This window comes from Leptonotus elevatus, chromosome 6, assembly GCF_054856555.1.
Source record: "Leptonotus elevatus isolate MCC_2025b chromosome 6, RoL_Lele_1.0, whole genome shotgun sequence".
In the NCBI taxonomy this organism is placed as follows: domain Eukaryota; kingdom Metazoa; phylum Chordata; class Actinopteri; order Syngnathiformes; family Syngnathidae; genus Leptonotus; species Leptonotus elevatus.
In genome coordinates this window covers 17357250-17378660 of record NC_141244.1, presented here as the reverse complement: position 1 = coordinate 17378660, position 21411 = coordinate 17357250, and the positions used below count along the sequence as shown (strand labels likewise).

The window sequence follows — 21411 nt, the reverse complement described above, 5'->3', positions numbered from 1 at the left end:
TGCGTTTGTTTTTCTTTTAGACAGACTGTGCAACTGACCCTGGCGCTCTGCCTGTTTGCTTTCCGCTGGTCGTCGGGCAGAGGAGGCATGGGGTAAGGGTATCTCCTGCTGGATGCAATGGATCCCGTAGAAGAAGTGGGAGACTTGGCGGGAGAAAGGGTCCTGCAGGGATAAGAATAAACGACATCAGTTCCATAATCAAAAACTAAGAGTAGCGGTTCGTATTTAAAAAAAAAAAAAAAACGTGGAAGGTTGCCCCTAAACGCTGCTATGGCTCATCAGCAGAAGCGCACACATGGCAAATCATCATCAGCTTGTATGGGCAACCTTAGTATAGTAGAGAGCAGGCCAGTTCCCAGCAGTGTGGCTGCCCTCGTGTTCCCTCACATCATGCTTCACACTTTTTTCTTTTTCTTTTTTGTAGTTCACAGCCTCATCATTCCTCAAGCGTGTGATGCAATGTGAGGAGTGCTGAGTGCGAGGACACCAGAGCAGTGCTGGGAAAAGAGCGAGAGCAGCCTCAAAGGAAGACATGACAAGTCAAGGAGCCACAATGAACCTGAGCCATCGGCATAGTGGAGGAGAGAGACGAGGGGGACGATACTAACTGACTTGATTTCAACATTTGTATTCCAAAAGAGCACAGTTTAACACCTAAAATGTAATGTTAAAGAAATTTGAGACTTTATTTAAATCCCGCTATACTGTTTAGTAAATAAGGCAGCCATTCGGAGAATGAATTAATTGAGTTTAAAATTCCACATAATGCCTTTTTTGTAATGAAATTCAAGGGGCACTTCTTCGCCAGTTAAGAAGGCAAAAGTGAATGGGAAGCACTCATCCGCACTTCAACATCTCTCCGCTGTTGTTATGGAAACTATGTGGTAGCGGGCACAGCGTTCAGAGTGGCGACCTGCTGTTGGTCAAAGGGGGCGCACAGTGACACACTGTCACACTGGGCTGACACACACGCACGCACACGCACGCACGCACACTTGACGCCACAACGATGAACATGCAGCAAAAGGTGAATATGTAACATTAACACTCATATTACACATAAATGGACATTTTGGATCAACATAAAAAAGCGAGAGAGCCAGACCCAAAATAAAATAAAACATAATAATTGTTTTATGCTTAGCAGCATCTCCTTACTGGAACAGATTTTTTTTTTAATTATTATTATTGTTTTCAACTAGCTTGGCCAAGCCACAGATGAAAGCAAAGAAAGTGACGGGAAGGAAGAGGAGGACGAGGGGTTCTAGACAAGCAGGACACAATCTGAGATAATACCTAAGGAACCGTCCTTGCGTGTTTTCATTCACATCTTCTACCCATTTAGTTACATCATAATAGTCTGTTTTGTCGTGAGGGGTTAAATACCTGTGGGAGGGGTCAGGGGAGAGGGTGATAGACACAAACAAGGAGAGGAGAGGGAATGAAAGAATGAAAGGATAGAAAAGGAAGGTACGAGTGATGGGAGGGCGAAAGGAAGAGGAGACATTTTAAAAGAGCAGAGCAGAGACATCCTGAACAGACAGCACGATGCAATTGGACAGTGGATGAACTCCATGATGAAAAAAAAAAAATCACACACACATATACACGCACACGCACACACACGGCACCCTGCATTGTGCATTCCAAGGCTGGGCTATGTCATGACATCATTCCATTGTCGCCAACATGCTTGCAATGCAAAGAGACGCACGCTCCCTGCGATGCCAAACAGCCCGTGCACACGGTCGTCATCACGGTGCATTCGCAGGCATACGGTAAATAACAACACCTGAGACCAAATATGCTCACAAGGCATTTTATTCGATGCACCTATAGTGGACATGAAAAGTCTACACACCCCTGCCAGGTAAAATGAGACCAAGATGCATCATTCTAAAACTTTTTAAACCAAACATGTACTACTCAAGTGAATGAATTAAATACAAATATAAAAAATGAAACTGAAATGAGGTAGTTGCACAAGTGTGCACACCCTCTTAAAACTGGGTTGAGGCTGTGTTGGGAATTAGCCAATCAGATTAAAATCCATGTTAAATGGAAGTTAGCACACACCTTCCACCTCCGATTAACTACAAATGAAGTTAGGATTTCCCTGACATTTAATTATAATAAAAAAATATATATTATTGTAATAGTAAGAAATTAAAGTAACCATTTAAACCAAGACTGGGAAAACAACGATAGGTGACAAAACGGACAAAAATCTGTGTAAAATAATCATTTTTAGTTTTAAAATGTAAGTAACCAAAATGTTACTCTAATTTATCTAACAACTATTTAATAAAATACATAAAATTTAAGATGTAAAATTGTTTAATTAATTTAATTTAATGAATCAATATTCAGTACTAAACTCATTCAATATTGAATAAAAAAAAAAACATTTTAGGGAAAAAAGAATGAATGTAATACAAATTATTGGATTTTGTAATAATAATAAATAATAATAAATAATAAATGCTTGGTGGGCCATTGTTAAGTCAGATTATTATTATTATTTATGAGCTCACCACCGCCCATCATGGGTAACTTACTCTGTGGAGTTCGAGCGAGCGCGGAACTTCTTTCCTTTCAGTTTCTTGCGATGGCCGCTCATGTTTCCTGGTGATAGAAAAAGCCATCACGCGTTTGAGAGGGACGACCTTCTGCAGCATTTGTTGAGTTATTACCTTGCCACGAGTTGCTTCTTGGTCGCCCGTTTTCACAAATGTCTGAGATGTGTTTGGCGTCTGGGATTCTCTCACTCCATGAGTGGGACAGGCCGTTAGATCTACGCAGAACAATTTACATTTTTTTTTTCAACTAGATGATAGAAGCTACAATGAACCTGTGCATCCACCTGTTGCCATTCATACAATAGAATAGTGGCATAAACATACAGGTAAGTCATAAATCAGATGACAACAATTTTACAAAGGTTGCGAAACAATACCTAGACGTTTCACTGCACTAAAAGAGAAGACTGACATCTATAAAGCGTGATGATACAAAGATGTGACTGACCTGCCGGCCAACGAAGGCGCTGATGGTACTGTTTACACACATTGACACACATAATAGCGAGTGAATGAATATGAAAGATGGCGAGATGGCACACCTGAAGCCAAACAGTGAGATGTTCTGTGTAATGGATGGGATGGAAGGAGTGAAGGACAGGGCGCATATCTGAAGGTGCGACAGACACGCTGACCTCTTCTTGGAGCTGCAGCCCGAGTTTGTGCTCACGCCGGGCGGCATGTCGCTGTAGAAAGAATCGGCGTCGCTCGGCTTTGTCACGTATTCGCCTGGCGGCATTTGTCTGCGCACACGACAGACAATGTGATGTGCTATGCATGCATTGAATATTTGTTTTGTTTATTTCCCCTGACCTGCCCAAAATGTTTTTTTTTTTTTTCACAGCACATCGAGAATAACACACATCACGAATGTAAAATATTGTCGAGTGTGCAAACCGGCAGAATCTTCGGCGAACCTCCGACTCCACGTAGCACCGCTGCTTGTAGCTCCTGTGAAGAGGCGGACCGTTACTCAGCGCTGGAGCACGACCGTTGCCAAATTTGTTGCATCATGCCCGCGTTTATTATTATCACAGCTCAAAGCCTACGTGATGTGCATGTGTACCTAATAAAGTGGCTGTTGTAAAAAAAAAAAAAAAGTAGCTATGTGTCGCATAGTCACTCACTTGTAGCACCAGGCCGTCACAGCCAGTATGAGGGCGAGGAAGAGGATGGAGCCGACGATGGCGCTGATGATGATGTTGGTACTGGTGACGCCTGACGCACAAGGACCGGGGGGGGGGGTTTGTGGAGACACAATTGAGCTATTGTCTTTGCAGTTTCAAGCAATTAGACGACAAATAAAACCACACATGACACACACTTGGCAAGGAGAGTGTCAGCGGAGCAAAAGAGGGCACTACGATCTTAGTTCGTTCTATTGTAGGGTTCCTATTCAGGGTTGACATTGAAAACGGCACATGTTCATTCAGTAAATTCGAATTTGGGATGGTAGGATGAGGAAGAATCAGGAAATTACAAGCAAAAAAAAAACAAACTCAAAATAAATCTAACCTCAAGTCACTCCGTCAGACATCGGCCTGTTGACAAAGAACGTGTGTAAAAAAAACAACATAAAGAATGAATGGTGATGAACAATGAACAAAAAGCATGAAATAATCAAACAGAGCAACATATTAGAAATGAGGTGTTGTGTTTGAGGGGGACTAAATCAAAGTCAAACGTGGATGAGAGGAAGAGAGTAGCAAATACATGGGCAAAAAAGGGGGAGTGCTACCTGAAACAGAGGCTGTGGGTCCCACCACGAGATAGCTGAGAGGCGACGTGGAGTTGCAGTCGTCTCCGGCCCAGCCCAGGTAACACACGCACTTCAACTCATTGCTGCACACCTGTACGCAAATGAAATCACGACTCATAACAACATCTCAACGACTGCTGACCATTCCATGGATTTGGAGAGATATGATTTTGGTGCTGGACAGTTATTAGTATAATATCATATAATATCATATATCATATAATATCATATAATATCATATAATATCATATAATATCATATAATATCATATCATATAATATCATATAATATCATATAATATCCTAATTTGTACTTCTTTCTGTCCTCCTATCAGTTTTTTTTAGAGTGGAATAAAATAAAATAAAATAAAAAATACAGTAGTATAATAATATAATATAATATAATATAATATAATATAATATAATATAATATAATATAATATAATATAATATAATATAATATAATATAATATAATATAATATAATATATCGGGCAGGTGTCACAAGTTTTACTTCTCTCTGTCCCCCTATCAGGTTTTTTTAGGGTGAAATAAAATTTAAAAAAATGTAAAATACAGTAGTATAATAATATAATATAATATAATATAATATAATATAATATAATATAATATATCGGGCAGGTATAATAATTTTTTACTTCTTTCTGTCCCCCTATAAAAAAAAACAATTCACAGTCAAATAAAAAATAAATAATATAATATAATATAATATAATATAATATAATATAATATAATATAATATAATATAATATAATATAATATAATACAGCAAACTCACACTCCGCCATTGTAGCTAGTTGATGATGATAATGTGTGAATGCTCATTACCCCGTGTCCCGAGCAGATGCTTTTGTCGGTGGTCCCGGGGCAGGTGCTGAAGTTGAACTGCTGGATGGGGAGACACTTGTGGTTGAAACAGATGCGTTCCGTCCCGCACGCCGTGCCGTCCTCCACGTAGCCCAGGTCGGTGTCTCCGTCGATCAGCACGTGAGCACCGCTGACATGCGCACACACAGTCAATTCGGCCTGGGTTTTGCGTTCTAACTACATGGTTAGCAACCGGCTGCATACCTGCAATCCAGAGAGGCGCTATGTCTTGCCACTGAAAAGGAGGTCAAGCCTCCCTGCAGTTCTCCCAGTCGAGGAGCGGGCGAGATGTTGGAGCATAGCAGGTAACCGCAGTGAACATCCCTGAATCACAAAAGGTGCAAATAAGAGTGGAATGGAGCGCCGGTAAGAGTCACGCGCACAGAAAAACTTACTGCTTGTTACACTGGATCCACATGTCTTTGTCCCGCCCACAGTTGCCCTTTTCGGTGCCCTCGATGTTGAGCTTCTCGTAACAGAACTTATCAGCCGCCGTGGCCTCTGGACAATAAACATAAAGTCAGATTGAGAGTACACTTCATGAACCGAGCATGCGGGAGATTTGGCTTGAGTGCTGAAAGGTTGCAGGTTTGCGCGTGCATGACAATGGACACTTACATAAACGTCAACACAGAAATATTTACTATTACCATATTAGACTTACTCTCTCCCCAAATGTACTTGCACTGCTTGTCTTTCGTTTTGCATCTCCCATTAAAGCAGCGGCCCTAAAGAGGGAAAATCACACGTCAAGAAAGTTTACATAAATGTTCAAAACAGTTCAGATGGCTCACCTGGTCTTTTTCACACGTGTAACCATCCATCCTATGCACATTTGGTGGACACTGTAAAAACAACAAAAAACACACCTCATAAACATCTCTTTACTTGAGAATTTGGCTTCGAGGCTGCTTGCGCTCACCTGGCTGGAGTTTCCTGTGCAGTTTTCAGGAATGTCACAGTCATTCACTGCATCTCGGCACACGACCCCCATGAATTCCATCTGCGGGAGCGTAAGAATGACATCACGGTGCACGGCGGGATACTTCACAAAGACGGGGTTGGGAGCGACTTGTTTCCAAACCTGGCAGTTGTTGCAGCAGAGTCCGTTGCTACATTTAGAGCCTTCAGTTAGGGTGCACTTTTTACAGCAGTTCTCTCCCTCTTTTGCACACTCCTGGTAAAAAGAGAGCAGCTTTTTGATAACTGATTCATTGAAATGGTTATTTCACCTAACATTTGATTTTTTATAGTATTTCATCAGACAACATTGTGGGCAAATTTTAATCATGTATCATGCCTCGTTAAGTCTGACACTGTATTATGTTGTTGCTGGGTAATTAGGCCATCACCAAACCACTAATTATTACAAAGTTAACCCTGTAGAGCAGGATAGGCAGCTGGCGGTTCGCACCCGCAGACTCATTCAGATTTTTTTTTCAATGTACATTTTTTCTTCTTTTCTTCTTTTCGGAGGGAGCAAACCAGTTTTTCATGGTAAATATATATTTAAAGAAGAATTTGGGGTGGTTAAAAAATAAGAAATAAAACTATATTGTCAATGCGTTTTTAATAGACATCAATTATACGCAAAAAAAAATGTATCCACAGGCTGGCCAGGTCCATTACCCCTGCAAATAGCTGTGTTCCACTGTATTTTTTTTGGTACAGTAGGCTAATTGGAGATTAGTTTTAGTTGTAATATCACACCTCACCACTAGATGGCAGACATGGCTTAGCTGTGCTTGCACCGGATCTTATACTGGACTATACTACAAAGTGAGTAGTAGGAGTAGGAATATTTTTTGGGCAGATTTTGAATTTTTTGTGATTATTGTCGGAAAAAATGCACAAAATGAGTTCTTGCACTCAATGTTGGTTTGCTGTTTAGCAGTTTTGTGACATGCTTGAATGGTTATTTTATTTATGAGTCTGTTCATTTGAAATCTTTTATACATACACAGAGAAATTAATGAAGAAAAATGAAGTCTAAGGATACTATGATGTACTTAAGTGTTAAAAAAAAAAAAAAAGCAGATATAAGCACATATTTTGTCCATATTTACATAATATATTACGGAAGCATATTGCATTCACTTGAAAAAAAAAGTCCTATTTTCTTGACAAATTTTTGGGGGGAGCTTTGGGTTTTTTTTGTGTGGTTTTTTTTTCAGTAAAAAAATAAATAAATATATATATATAAATATTTAAAAAAATGAAAATGAAATAAAAATATTTTCCTCTGTTTTTCAGAATATTATTTTCAGTTTTTCAGATTATTTTTTTTAAAATGTTTTTCCCTCAGAGATTAGAGAACAAACCACAATACAGTATACACATTCATTCCTTTATTGAGAGCCAGTAAGTAAACATGACCATCTTATTGCATATGTATGCGGGAAAGTGTCAGCTTCCGCTATTAGCGAGTCTACAACAAGTCACTTGAAGTTCAGAGGTAAAAAAAAATTATTTACTCCAAAAAACAGAACACCAACTCTGTTTTTCGGAATTATTTTTTTCCATTTTTTTTGAATAATTTTTCCTCCTGTTTTTCTGAATATTTGTTTTCAGCCTGTTTTTCTGAATATTTTTTTGACAGAAAAAAATTCAGTAAAACAGATAAAAATATTCAGAAAATGAAAAAAAAACCCTCCCCAAAAAAATTACTCAGAAAAACAGGAGGTTTTTTTTTTCAAGTGAATGCAATACGCTTCCGTGATATATAAATATATTTACATTATATGTATTTATTGCCAGCAACTCACCACTGGACTGCCACAGTCACAATCCTCCCCTGGCTCCACAAAGCCATTACCGCATTCGGGAGGGTCCAGCAGCTGAAGAACAAACAGAAGAAGAATATTAATAATAAAAGAAGATCTCCAAGGTTGAAACATTTTCTATCTAGGATTTGAATATGGATGTAGCATATCTTGTTTTGTGATATTGTATAGAAGACATACTTTGAAGGGCTTGTTGAACAAACAGGTTCCTCCACCACTGTTTAGGAAGTTGTAATATTCCTCCACGTTGCAGTCGGAGAACTTCTTGGGCAGGTAGAAGCTGTTCAGCACAACAACAGCATGTTCGGGCCCATACCATAAATGTTATTATTTGTCACAACTAAGAGGAGATTCCTTTCTACGACGCATATGTAGAGATAATTACAGAGCCGGGAACAGAATTAGTGATATTCAATTGATTCTAATAGTCATAGTAACGAACTTGTCATTTGAACAGTTATTGAATATCCCTTCCATAAGTTATGTGGTTTTCATCAATACTCAGAAAAACGGCAATCGACACAAAAATAGGGAAACAAAAACAGAAATCCATGAAACGTGTCACTAACTCTCACACACAGACACGTACACGCGCGCACACAGTAGCTAAACCTGTGAAAACAGAACAGTGAGAGGAGTTAGGCTGTTCAGACATGCAGGCGCTGCGGAGTAAAAAAGGAAGCTGGCGTCAATGGACATGGCTGAGCTCGCTCGTTGAATACATTGAAGTGTCTGAAATACCACTGAGTCGATTTGAGAGGGCGCAGAGGACAGATGGCAGAGCGCTCGCTCTGTCACATGACCTCTTCACGTGATGTCATAGCTAGCAGGTGTACTGAACTGGATGGGAACCCAATCGAGGGGGGGGGGGGGGCAGAGAGTGTCAGAGTTATCAGTTGGGTCGTATTTATGATGAGACTGACATTGCAGACAGTATCAATCGACTACACATGGACGAGACAAGAAATGGAAAAAGATGAGAAGACCAATGTCAGGCTACCTTAAGTACAGCATTTTCACAAATAGTGGCTGAGCTGCTGATGGGGAGGAGCAAATTAGAGCGGTGCCTTTCGATGATTTATTTATATATTTTTTGCTTTAACTTGCAGGCAAAATTTGTGGCCTACTTTAGCGCATGCTACATTACAAGATTTTCTTTTTCTTTTTCTACCTGTGCGGCGTAAACACATGGCAAGCAACACAACTGGACAGACATTACAACAAAACCCACAGACATACCTTCCTTATCTTTTGCGAAGAACAACAAATAGAACTGCGGCTACTCTCCATAAATTACACTGCCCCCAAGTGGCCAAGCTGCGCACACCAGAAGGAGCAGCCTAATCTCCATTGAATTAAAGCAAAAAATGTGGCACAAATCAGTTTACAGTAATTCTTCAAATAATACTGAATTATATCATGACTTTATGTACACAATGTACACTATTATTAAGTGTTCAGTGACTAATTGGGTCACGGCGTCTAGAGGAACAGCCACTATTTGAGGAAATACGGAAAACAAATTAATGCTAAGCTAACTGGCTACCGACATTAGCTCAAAGACAAAACATAGAGTCAGGCCACATCATTAGGTACACCTGCACCAACTAATGAGATCCAATACAAAAAAAAATAAAATCCTGCTCTTACAAAGATAAAAATGATCAGTTTTGATTGACACTGCTCGAGAGGTTTTTGTTTAACAATATTAGAAATGTGTTTTGCAATATAATGTGATTCTACACCACACAATAATAAGCATAGTGTTGAATAAATACCTTTGCGAATTTGTGACAGCATCATTCAAACTCAGTTACCACGTTTAGTAGGCGGGATATTTCTATTGCATCTCATATAAGATTAGGTATCCCTAATGAAGTGTCCACTCGATGTAGAATACTATACAATAACATAAATGACAGTTATTGTTCAACGAGATGATGCCAACCAAATACAGTCAGTATAAACTCAAAGGCACGTCAAGACTGTATTTGTTCACATCATTTGAACAAACAGAGAGACGTTTGGTTGTGATGGCTGACAACCATTTGTGCCAAGGCCGCGGGTCAGAAGAGCACAAGCAACGTTCTAGCCAGGCTTCTGCTCACCTGCTGTCCCATTTGGGATAGAGGGGAAGCGCAAGAAGTATTTAAGAGCGGGTAGTGACAGCAACGCACAACACAGAATCACAATGACACACAAAGTTACATGTTTTGTTTGACATAGCATTATGAAAGAACACTAAACACTGTGTCGTTAAGTACTGTAGAAACATGATGAGAGAGACTAGAGAGAATAGTTGGGCTGACACCTAGTGGTGAGTTCTCTAATTGCAGCACTATATATATATATATTTTTACTTTTGATATGTGTCTTCATTATTTTTTCTTACCCAACATCATCCATGATGCAGCCTGTCCAACGGTCCTCACACTTGCACTCTCCTGTAGAAAAAAAAACCCCACATATAATGAGAAGTAGTAGTAGAAAAAAAATCAGAAATGCAACATATCTTAAATAAGAAAAAAAAAAAGGTTTCAATTGTTGAAGAAATTGTGGTTGCATATACACTATGTGATGTACATCAGAACTTCAGAAGGGTTATAAATGATGGATTGAAGTGGGGGCAATGCACCATTAAGGATCCTCTTCTTATCAGAGAAGATGCCAATGTTCTGCCCCAGGGACTGAGCCAGCGTTATAGACATCTCATCTGTTTTCCCATACTGATAAAGGGAGACAAATGGACAACAACGACACAAAGAGTGGATTAGTCTGAAGATCATCAGAAGTCCAGCGCTTACTCCGAAGTTCAGAGAAATGAACATTGCGATCAGATGCGCTAAGTTCCACGGTTACCTCGTTGACACCTCCCCCTTTGGTGAGGGAGCAAACTCCTCCCATGTAGGAAGCGCCGCCCCAGCTGCTGTGAAAACGGTTCCCTCTGATAAGAGAAACGTTGAAACGAAAATCAGTCAACAATAAGCATCAGTCACAGAATTGAATTGATTTGTATTTCAAAACTATTGAGGTGTTGTCAAAATCATTCAAATTGGACCTAATGCAAACCTGAAAAACGACTAAATGTAGAGATAAGTGACTTTAGTGGGACAAATTAAATACTTAACTTTTTTTTTTTATATATTAGTGTTTGTGACTAAAACATTTTCTTAATCACAATTATGGCAAAATATGATATTTTCTGTCATACTAATTACTACTGCAAGTACTACTAATACTAGTTGTCATCAGTACAGGATAACAGTGATACAAATCAGTGGTATATAGGAACAATCATAAAAACTGGAACTAACAGCATATTAAATTCTGATTTGACATCTCCTATATGAATAACATCACAGTATAAAGTCAATGAACGCATTTTCAGAATTTTGTACAAAAAGTATTCATCGGAAGTAATCTCCATAATTCGGGGCTACAAAAAAAAAACATCTTTGTATAACAGTGCACATTACATTTCTTTCTTTCTTTTTTACAGTGTGGACTTGCAAAAAAAGGTCATTGTCCAAATGAATAACGGGTGCACTCACGAGAAGAGGTGTACAGAGTCACATCGCTCCTTGATGAAATCCTTGCGGTACTTCATGAACTCCCTGAGGGTCACCATGGGGTCGTCGTCAATATTGAATTTGTTATCGGCGGACCACGTTTCCATGGCGACCAGCACGATGCGGGTATTGAGCTGTTCCTTGAAAATCTGGGGAAATCAAAGGGGACGTTTTAAAGATTTCAATGAGGTTTGCTCTTCAATTGTTGTCCCCGAAGAGCCTACACAAAACCAGGATATTGAAGATTTTTTTCTTTTTTCTTATTTGGTTCTCGGAGGGCCAAAATATGATGATGCGTGATGATGTATTTTTCTAACAGCTCAGCTGAGGTTTCCTTTGTTTGTAACAACTGCATTGCAGGCCAGATCAAACGCTTGCGTGGGCTTTACATGGCCCGCCGTCTCGAAGTTCGCTGCTGCAGTTTTATGAGTTGTCACTTGAAGGAAAAGCTGTGATTGTAGCTATGGAAAGAAATTCTACTCTCACATGGAAATCGATGTGAACTTTCCAAAGGCGATCCGCTTCATATGATCTTTTTCAAGGACGAGGCAAAAAAGCTCGACCTTTTCCCCGCCTGAGCTTGACGAGGCGATCGGCTTACAGCCGTGACCCAGCGGCCGCTCGCGTTTCCATAGCGGAGCACGCAAATGAATGACCCGAAAGTGACATTCAGGCTACGGCGGCCTCCTCGAGCGGAGTACTCGCTCGTGAGTGGCTGGTTAATGGCTGTTTACAATGGAGAGAGTGAGGTTGTTTAAATGAGAAATCAGTGTGATGCATGCTCAGCAGGAAGTGCTTGTGGCGAGCTTTCCGAGAGGAGGATCAATACGATTCTTACCATGTCAGCCATATTGACCACTGACTTAGCATAGTTATTGGTGTGGCCAACGGAGAGGCGATGCTTCTTGTACTGAGAAGGGAGAACGAGAAGAAACATGAGTGGAAAACATCATCCAGTGCGAATTAAATATACATTTTTTTAAATCTAAATCTATTTACGTCATTCGTTGGCTTTGCGAAGTCAATCGTCTCAATAAGTACAACTTGGAGTTCCACCTTAAATCATCTGGAAAAATCTGCCTTAAATGTCAAATAAATGCCACTAGGTGGCAGTATTGGTGTGCAGACACCTTCCTGCAACCTCTTATGACTTCTATCATGCATCTTCAACATTATTTTATTTTTTTTAACACACTTAACATTACTTGTATGACTGTTTAGAATGTTAATTATAACATTGTGTGTTGATTAATAATGTTTTTTGATGGCCTCAAAAAAAATTAATCCACTTTCCATGATTTCCTATGGGAATCCTTTTTATTGAAATTATAACAACTTTGAAGTAAGCCTTTTGTAGAATTTCCACTGTGTATGGTTTCACTGAAAAGTGTGTGTGTGTGTGGGGGGGGGGGGGATCAAAAACCAAGCAAGCATATACATATCACTTACCATTAAATGGTCATTGATGACCATCAGCTCAATGTATTTGACCTCATCTTCCACACTTCGCGACACATGTGGAGCCTGAAAAGAATTCACACGTTGATGAAATGAACAAATCACTACTGATAAAACTTTTTGGGGCTACATAAAGTTTGTTCTCCTCCCCCCACCCCCAAAAAACAAATGAGAGCATCTCTAAGGACATCCGAGAAATGATGATGACGATGACGCACAATGTAAATATTTCATGGAGGGGAAGAGGAGGAATGTGAAAGGCTGCTGAGTGGGAGGAAACTGTTCTCTTTTTTTTTGTTTTGTGAACAAAAACAACACATAAGTGAGACACTGACTAATTAGCTAAATTAGTTTATTTATACCTGTCTCTTCTTTCTCTTGTGGACACGTCTTGAGTCAGGAAATGGGGGACTGGGAAAGGGTGGCTCGGGAAGGTTACCTTAAAAGAGGTGATTGTTTCCGGTGGCTACATTTAAAATCAATTATTAATTTACTGTCGGCGCTCAATCTTACCACCGAGGAGGTCATGAAGTCCATCTGGTCCTCCAGATTTGTATATCAAGTGGACATCACTCTGAAGGATAGAAAATCAGAACAGTTATTGATACTACTGTCATTTATAATCCATCCATAAGGCCTATCCAAGCGAACTTTGGGCTAAAGGTGAGGTCACCCTGGACTGGTCGCCAGCCAGTCACACTCACATTCACTCCTAAGGGCGATTGGGAGTCTTTAGCCAACATAAGGAATGTTTTCGGAAGGTAAGAGGGAGAGGGAGCTCGAGTATCTGCAGAAAGGCCAGAGCTAAAATTCAAACCTCAAACCTCAGAACTGTGAGGCAGACGTGCTAACCACTAGTACACCTTGCTTTTCATTTTTTACATTTAAATCTACTCAGCGAAATTCGTTAACTTTTGCCAAACGAAAGGAAAATAATAGTTATTACAGGCACGATAAGGAACCGCCTGGAAATAGCACGTTTAATGACAACCATAAACTGCCTTAGGGGCAAGGTGAACATTTACTAGCTTTTTTTAAATACTGTTTTTACAGGACTCTCCTGGCCTTGAATCAATTTAACAACTTCAAATTGAGCCAATTAGCTGGAAGATAGAACTTTGTTTATCCCATGTCTGTGCCTAATAGCCACGAATAACTAGTCTGTTTTTATTGACTTCCATTTGAGTTGGCATCAAATAAAGGCCTGGACTTTATACATGGAATTTGAACATGGATGTGAAACAAGCTATGTAATATTAAAAACATAAAGCAAGTCATATCCCTTTACTCTCCACTTCCTTTGAACACAGAAACACAAATTACCCCCCGCTCCCCGTTACAGCGTGATGACGTATTACGTCGCGGACCACTTGTCAACCGTCGTTGTCAGGCGTCGTTGTCAAGCGCCTGCAAGACTCTTCAAATGGGGAAAGTCCTCCCTCGTACCCAACGTCCTGTTTACGCCTCTGATGCTAGTATGCTAATGCTAGCTACTCCACTTCAAGCGCACTCTCTGATCTGCTTTGCTGTTAAAAATGAGCCGATGTAACACGCCGCAACCTTCGACGTAAACACCACCTGGCTCCCGGAGAACAAGGTACGAGCAAGAGTTGTTCTGACAAGCCTCGCTGTCGATCGCGAACGCGTCCAGCCTCGGAGATTTTAAAGAGTTGGGGACTCAACAGGTTGCTGCGGTGCTAACTTGTTAGCAAACGGACGGACGGACGGACGCGAGCGTCAACTTCCAGATAAGGAAATCAAGTCTTTAAAATGTGATCATTGATGTTTTATTAATAATAATATATGAGCTAAATATAACTTTGCCACGCGAAGTGAATGTTACGTGCCTACTAAACTCAACGTAGCCACCAGCTTGCCAGGCGGCTAAGTAAGTGTCATTTAAATGGTTATTTATATGACAGGTTCTTAATTACATTTACGAAGTTGTCTTGAGTTGGCACAGGCTTTTAGATGAAAAAAAAATGGGGGTGGGTACACCTTAGATTTTTTTTTTAACCTTCAAGCATTCACACTAGATTAGTTACAAAAAAAACCTTACTGTTTGTAAAAATAGTTTCTTCATCTAATAATTCATTCTAATTTCTTCTAATATATTTACATATAATTAACCAGTTGTTTAATAAAATATTTTGAAAATGTTAAATGTAAAAGTTAAGTAATATTTCTATTTCATTATTTGCATTTAATCTACATTTTATGTAACAAATATTACAGGACGGGGGCCACACTTTATCAAGAAGATGAAAAACAAGTTGACACATTCCGCATCTGCTATTTGCTGTAAATTAAAAATTACAGCCATAGGCATATTCAATTGTGTTTTGTTCAGTTGGTCCTGGTGCACTTTCCCAGCAGCCTCCACCACAGAGTCCTTGTTACTGTTTGCTAATGAAATGAGAGCATTGTCTCGGGGGCGCTTGCTATTAGGTCAACTAAACTGCAGTGAATCGGAATACAAGAGGGGGGCACAAAGTCAGGTCAGCCTGCGCCTTACTTCATTTAGAGAGTTATTGTTTCCCATCAGGTGATCTAGGGCAAGGCAATCAGTTGATTTTTATAAATTAATTCAAGTTTATTTCTCTGGAGTTTTTCAAAGCGTGTCCCACTGACACACACTGCTTCCACTAACAATGTGGCTGAAATAGAGCGGTTTACAAAAAGCACAATGATATTTCTTCAACAGACTTTTTTTTCCCTTGGCGGGAACACCTCAAGAACAACCACAATGTCGTGCCGGGACATCCACGCCACCAACGCCTTTGCCTTCATCGTCGCCTTTGTGTCAGTGGCCGGCTTGACCGTGGCGGCGTTAGTCCCTCAGTGGCGCATAACCCGACTGGTCACCTTCAATCGCAACGCCAAGAACATCAGCGTCAATGACGGGCTGTGGACCAAGTGCGTCAAACAGGACGGCTATTCAGGATGTTACTTCTATGACGCGGAGGTACGCATGTCGGATTCTGGTTGTAGCCAATTTTACATAGTGTTAAAATGACTGCAGAACTTGTACCATTACAGTGTTGCCCTACGTGAGTATGTGTTGCTAAATGTGGCAATTAGTATCGAAACGCACCCTTACCATCGCTAGTTACAACATATTGTCAACAGTAGACACAGCCACTGATGCCCTTTGAATCGCTTTATTGAACAAACGGTAAGTAAATGAAATAATAATTCAGAAGCACATTTATACAAGAACTGTCGACGCGGTAACTGATGCCAAGTCACTTAACATGTAGAGTTAGCCGGCCAATGCTACACTCTCATTCACTGACACCCACGTCACTCACCAAGCCTTGCCTTTAAAAGCCATATACTAAATTAGAATGAGGATGGCAACCCGAAGTGGACAAAAACAATACCCGCTGGCTGCTTCCACATTGTGCCTAATAATATAAAATAGATCTATTTCCGATTACTCAATAAATTGATGGGACAATGGGGAAAATACAAAAAAATAATAATAATAATTGATAGCTACATTCATAATAGTAAATCCAGCAACCAAAGTGCTAATTTGGCATCAATGCTCTCATGTTTACAGTGGTACTCCAAAGTGGACCAGCTGGATCTGAGGCTGCTGCAGTTCTGCGTGCCGGCAGGTCTGACCTTTGGCTCTGTGGCCTTGCTGCTGTGCATGGCCGGCATGTGCAAAACCTGCTGCTGCTCCGACAAGCCCGAACCGGACATCAAGAGCATCCGATTCTTGGTGAACAGCGCCGGCTGTCACCTGGTGGCGGCCGCGCTCCTCTTCCTGGGCGGCGCCGTCGCCTTGGCGCCCTCCGTGTGGTTCCTGTTCGGCACCAAAGAGCTGAACAAGAAATACGGCAAGCTTTTCTCGGACGGCTTTGCTCCGTACGTGGCCATCGGCTGTTCCGGGGGGCTGATGCTGGCCGCCCTGCTCATGTTCATGTGGTACTGCATGTGTAAGAAGTTGCCCTCGCCCTTTTGGTTGCCCCTTTCCTCCGTGTCCACCTCTGCGTCCACCCAGCCGCTCACGGCCAACGGATTCCCGCCGTCGCCGGTTTATGCGGCTCAGGCCTTCCCTCCCACGGTGATCGACACGCAGCAATACGTGCCCGCGCAGGGCTACATTCAGAGCGTGGCTGCCCCTGCGCCACCGCAAGTGTACATGTCTCAGATTTCTGCTCCTGATGGTTACGGCTCAGAAGTGGGAGGGACCCAGGCTTACAGTTACGCACCTTCTCAGAGCTACGCGCCATCTCAGAGCTACGCGCCATCTCAGAGCTACGCGCCCTCTCAAACCTACGCGCCCTCTCAAACCTACGCGGCCTCTCAAACCTACGCGGCCTCTCAAACCTACGCACCCTCTCAAACCTACGCGCCCTCTCAGACCTACGCGCCCTCACAAAGCTACGCGCCCTCTCAGAGCTACGCAGCCAGCTATGCCGGCCGCCGCTACTCCAGCCGCTCACGGATGTCTGGCATTGAGATTGACATTCCCGTGGTGACACAGTAAGAAACGTCCTAGCAGAACAAAGCAATATTAGTACTTTTTGGGAGGTTCCCCTCAAACTAATGTTATTAATCTCTAAGAGGTTGATTAAATTGCTGTTTATGGAAGTGAGCGCTGGTGGAGAGTTCTGGACTTTTTATGATATGAAGGGGAAAATTAACAAAGAGTCGCAGGGCACACAGATGTGTGTCTTAGAACTAGAGCTGGAGAATTTTGAAAAATGATCTAATTGCATTTTTTCCTCTCAACATTGTAATTGCGATTTAATATGTGATTTTCTTTTTTCAAGGTCCCTTTTCAACAGAAGCAAAAAAAAAATCTGTATTACAATTAACAATATCATATTCATCATAGACATGCAAAAAAAAAAGAAAAAAAAGAAAGGCAAACGAACCATGAGTTAATATGAAAGATGGTTTATCTGCTTCGATTAGAGTTAACTTACTAACTACTTTGACTTGCAGTCTTTTAAGCACGAATTATGATGTCACAAATTCTACCATACAAGTGTGGCATGAACAAAATCAGAAAACAATCATGTAAACAAATATATGGCCTTATCACTTCAACATGTGCCTACAAAAACTAATACTACACTGAATACCACTTGCCAACTCTTTATTGCTTTCCCAGTACAGTGGAACCTCCACAGCCAGACACGCTAAAAGTGGTACGATTTGGAGAATACAGTGGTACCTTGACTTATGAGCGTTTTTCATTGATTTTTTAGCTAAGTTATTGCAACTTTTTGCTTTGGCTTTTGAGCAAAAAAAAGCTGTTTATTGCCAAACTAAAGATGAAACAAAGGGATTTACACTTCCTAGTCCACTAGCTTAATGCTGCATACACACTCGATGCCAGCTGCCATAGACGGGCTAACGGACAGCATCATCCGTGTTTGTGTAAACGCTTTAAGCAAGTGTTTTGAACACAAACAGTGCAACAACACGTGGACGGCGAATAGTCACAGTCAACTAATGTCCAATAACCGTGCAGCTTTCTTTGTCACTCAGTTGTGAAAGCCTTTTGTTTTTGGCTGTATGACTGTAATATACTGCCCCCTGGTGGCCAAGGCTCATACAGAAGGATTCTAAGCGCTGGAACGGATTAATGGCATTTCCCTGTACTTTAATGGGAAAAGATGATTTAAGATGAGTGTTTTGAATTACGAGCATGGTGACAGAACAGATTAAACTCATAAATGAAGGCACCACTGTATGCCCCCCAAAATCAAACAATTTATGAAATCATACCACTATTGTAAGACTTCTTGCGGATTTTTTGAGACTTGAGTTGGCGGCAGTGGCTGATTAGTTTTACTTTATTTTAATTTAATTTTTTTACACTTGTCTTTGACCTTGAAGGGTCCACAATTGGTCACGATGCCATGGAACAGATATTTATTTCCCTTTGGAAGCCTTTTACACTGGATGCCAACTGTTCTGCTGTTACGTTGAATGTTGAAGATTCACACACCGACTTCAGGATAGAGAAGTTGCTTGGTCATCACTACTAAAATTCTTAAGACTAATTTTGTCTTTGTGTAACATGAATGGCTGTTCACGCCACGTTGAAGAGCAATGCACTAATTGTGAGTACCGATGTTGCGTGCATACTGTGCCAGTTTACGATGCCTTTCTGTGACGTTACGATATGAATGCTGATCTGAACATCTTAACTATACAGAATGATACTGTATAGAAGTAGATGTTTGACTTAAAATGTGGCAGCAGTAGCTTTACGAAGTTTTAAACATTCCTAAACCGATTTTGTTTTTGTATTTCCTTTTATAGTGACTATATGAGCACAATATAGCATTTGTATTGACATGCCTTTTTATATGGTTATACACTGAAGTCAATGTTTTTCTACACTCACTTTTTTTCCTATTAAACACAAATTGTCCTTGTGATTTGATGTATCTTTATTCCAAACATTCTCAATTTGTAAAGAGCTGAAAATGGTCATTATAATGTTTAGAACTGCACTAATACTGAGCGCTGTTTCTAATTTTGATACATTGTGGGGACAAAATAGAAATACAGTACAATACACTAGACTACAAATTACAATCATGACTCACCGTATCAAAATTAAACAAACGCCTCATCTTGAATGGATTTCATTCGACTGCTCGGGCATCCCTAATGAATTGTCCGGTGGGTGTACATGACTGTCAATCAAACATTGTTTTGCCCTCGCGAGCTGACAATAATGAAGTCCCTGATGTTTGGCCTGCTCTATGATCTGATAGGAATCAATCTCCGTACACAGTCTCGAGGGAGGTGAACATCAGGCGATTAAGCTCTTACTTAAAATGCAGCTTTTTAGCTCCCCTGGTGTTTTAAGTCTCATCTTTGAAGTGAAGTGAGCATGTGAAATGAAGCAGCCGGCAGCATAAAGCGCTGCAGTGCGCCTCTTTGATAACACTTCCTTTTTAAAATATTTGCCGACGTCATTGGCCGATGATTAATAAGGGGTTTGTCAAAGAAGTGCAGCACGCGCATTACAGTGGACTGACCACCGTCTTCTTCTTTGTCTCGTCCAACGAGAAAAGCACACACGCAGCCTTCAGACTCTGCGGGGTGTGCGCAATGGATGGGGGATTAAGGCTCAAAACACAGATGGCTTTTCATATGTTGTTGGGCTGGAAAGAAACGGGGGGCGGAGCCTGGGTTGCCACGGGAGACGGCATCTCGCTGAAGATACAGACTGCTGGCTGGCTGGCTGGCTCATGAATATAATTGCAACGAGGTGTAACATGCGCGAGTGGAACACAGGAGACCTCCCCTCAATCTTTTCATCCAATCAGCTTGAAAAAAAAAATCCACTTGGCACTTGAAGTCCTTTCTAATCGCAACCTGTCTCCATCACAACACCCCCACCCCGAATGGAAACGCAACTAATGCGTTTTGCGTGGTTAGCATTAGGCTAGCCGCTAAACGGACTGTTGTACGTCAATGCTATGTGGTTGTTACACATGTCATTTGCTTTTGTTTTATGATTAGTTTGAGAGTAAACTTCAACTGGGAGTTGCAATAAACCACTTGAAGCCATTCACCGTCTGTCTGTTGAGTGTGTTCCCACCACACAGGGCTTGCATAACAATTGGGGGGGGGGGGGGGGGGTTAATGACAGCTGGTGTCTTCAAAAAAAAAGCCAGGCCACTCCTTTTTCATATGGTATGGGAAATCTAATATAAAATATCAGGGACGTTCAAAGTCACCATGATCCTACAAATCAAATACTGTAGTCAATGAGCAGAAAAGGCACTGCTATAAAAGCCTCTTTCTTGCTCCTTTTCAGCAAATTGGCCTTCAAAAAGCAACTTTAAAATTTTTTTGAGAAACTTGAACAAAAACGGAAGTCAAAGCCTATGTACCATTCTCATCATTTCGGCTGTCCAGCTGCAAGGGGGTCTTTGCTCAAATGTTCTCCGAGGTGCAGTTGAGCATGCAGAATTGTCAAAAATAAATAAATAAATAAGAACATATGGTATTTTGTGCTTGCGCATGCCAGCAGCATCTTCCCTCACAACATGTGGCCGCCCGTGGGAACACCTGGCAACGTGCACCTGCATCTGAACTGCTGGCTAATGCGCTTTAATGGTGCGCAAGCATGTTGACGTACGACGATGGAAAATTCAATATATATAAAGTGACACGACGGCAGAGGGGAGGGGGGGGGCATAACCATCTGGCTGCCACACGCCGCTTCCTGCTTTAAAGCACATCACAAGCGTCAAGTTGGTGGCGCATCATCCTCTCACAGCTTCCACATTTGCCGATGATAGTGACGGAAAGTGATGTTTCACTCCGACGACATGAACAGAACGAAGCTCAGGAGCTTTTAAAGCGGGCGTGTGGAAACTAAAACGGG

At 41.1% G+C, this 21411-nt stretch overlaps 2 protein-coding genes across 7 annotated transcripts in view; one reads left to right on the top strand and one right to left on the bottom strand.

Moving 5' to 3' along the window:
* adam22 (ADAM metallopeptidase domain 22) overlaps positions 1-21411 on the bottom strand; it is a 50906-nt gene that overhangs the window by 3646 nt on the left and 25849 nt on the right. The window contains exons 7-31 of one of the 3 annotated variants that reach the window (XM_086077549.1): positions 13548-13608; positions 13397-13473; positions 13026-13100; positions 12415-12486; positions 11559-11725; positions 10867-10951; positions 10643-10733; positions 10400-10451; positions 8188-8287; positions 7990-8061; positions 6309-6401; positions 6147-6227; positions 6019-6069; positions 5889-5952; positions 5620-5725; positions 5429-5548; positions 5186-5354; positions 4318-4429; positions 3707-3797; positions 3477-3530; positions 3122-3322; positions 2694-2794; positions 2559-2625; positions 1297-1386; positions 39-162 (exon numbers count right to left, since the gene is read on the bottom strand). In XM_086077549.1, coding sequence (XP_085933675.1) covers positions 39-162; positions 1297-1386; positions 2559-2625; positions 2694-2794; positions 3122-3322; positions 3477-3530; positions 3707-3797; positions 4318-4429; positions 5186-5354; positions 5429-5548; positions 5620-5725; positions 5889-5952; positions 6019-6069; positions 6147-6227; positions 6309-6401; positions 7990-8061; positions 8188-8287; positions 10400-10451; positions 10643-10733; positions 10867-10951; positions 11559-11725; positions 12415-12486; positions 13026-13100; positions 13397-13473; positions 13548-13608 — 2376 coding nt within the window. The remainder of the gene's footprint in view (positions 1-38; positions 163-1296; positions 1387-2558; positions 2626-2693; positions 2795-3121; positions 3323-3476; positions 3531-3706; positions 3798-4317; positions 4430-5185; positions 5355-5428; positions 5549-5619; positions 5726-5888; positions 5953-6018; positions 6070-6146; positions 6228-6308; positions 6402-7989; positions 8062-8187; positions 8288-10399; positions 10452-10642; positions 10734-10866; positions 10952-11558; positions 11726-12414; positions 12487-13025; positions 13101-13396; positions 13474-13547; positions 13609-21411) is intronic. The other 2 variants (XM_086077547.1, XM_086077548.1) reach the window with 2 other exon arrangements.
* cldn12 (claudin 12) lies at positions 14438-19444 on the top strand. Of its 4 annotated transcripts, none has more exons than XM_086077555.1 (4): positions 14438-14631; positions 15739-15999; positions 16600-17285; positions 17322-19444. In XM_086077555.1, the coding sequence occupies exons 2-4, from the start codon at positions 15781-15783 to the stop codon at positions 17533-17535; spliced, it is 1119 nt and encodes a 372-aa protein (XP_085933681.1). In that variant the 5' UTR covers positions 14438-14631; positions 15739-15780; the 3' UTR covers positions 17536-19444. The 4 variants fall into 4 exon arrangements, with proteins under 4 accessions (XP_085933681.1, XP_085933679.1, XP_085933680.1 ...); XM_086077553.1 differs by adding an exon at positions 14720-14806 and having other exon boundaries at positions 16600-19444; XM_086077554.1 differs by having other exon boundaries at positions 15771-15999; positions 16600-19444.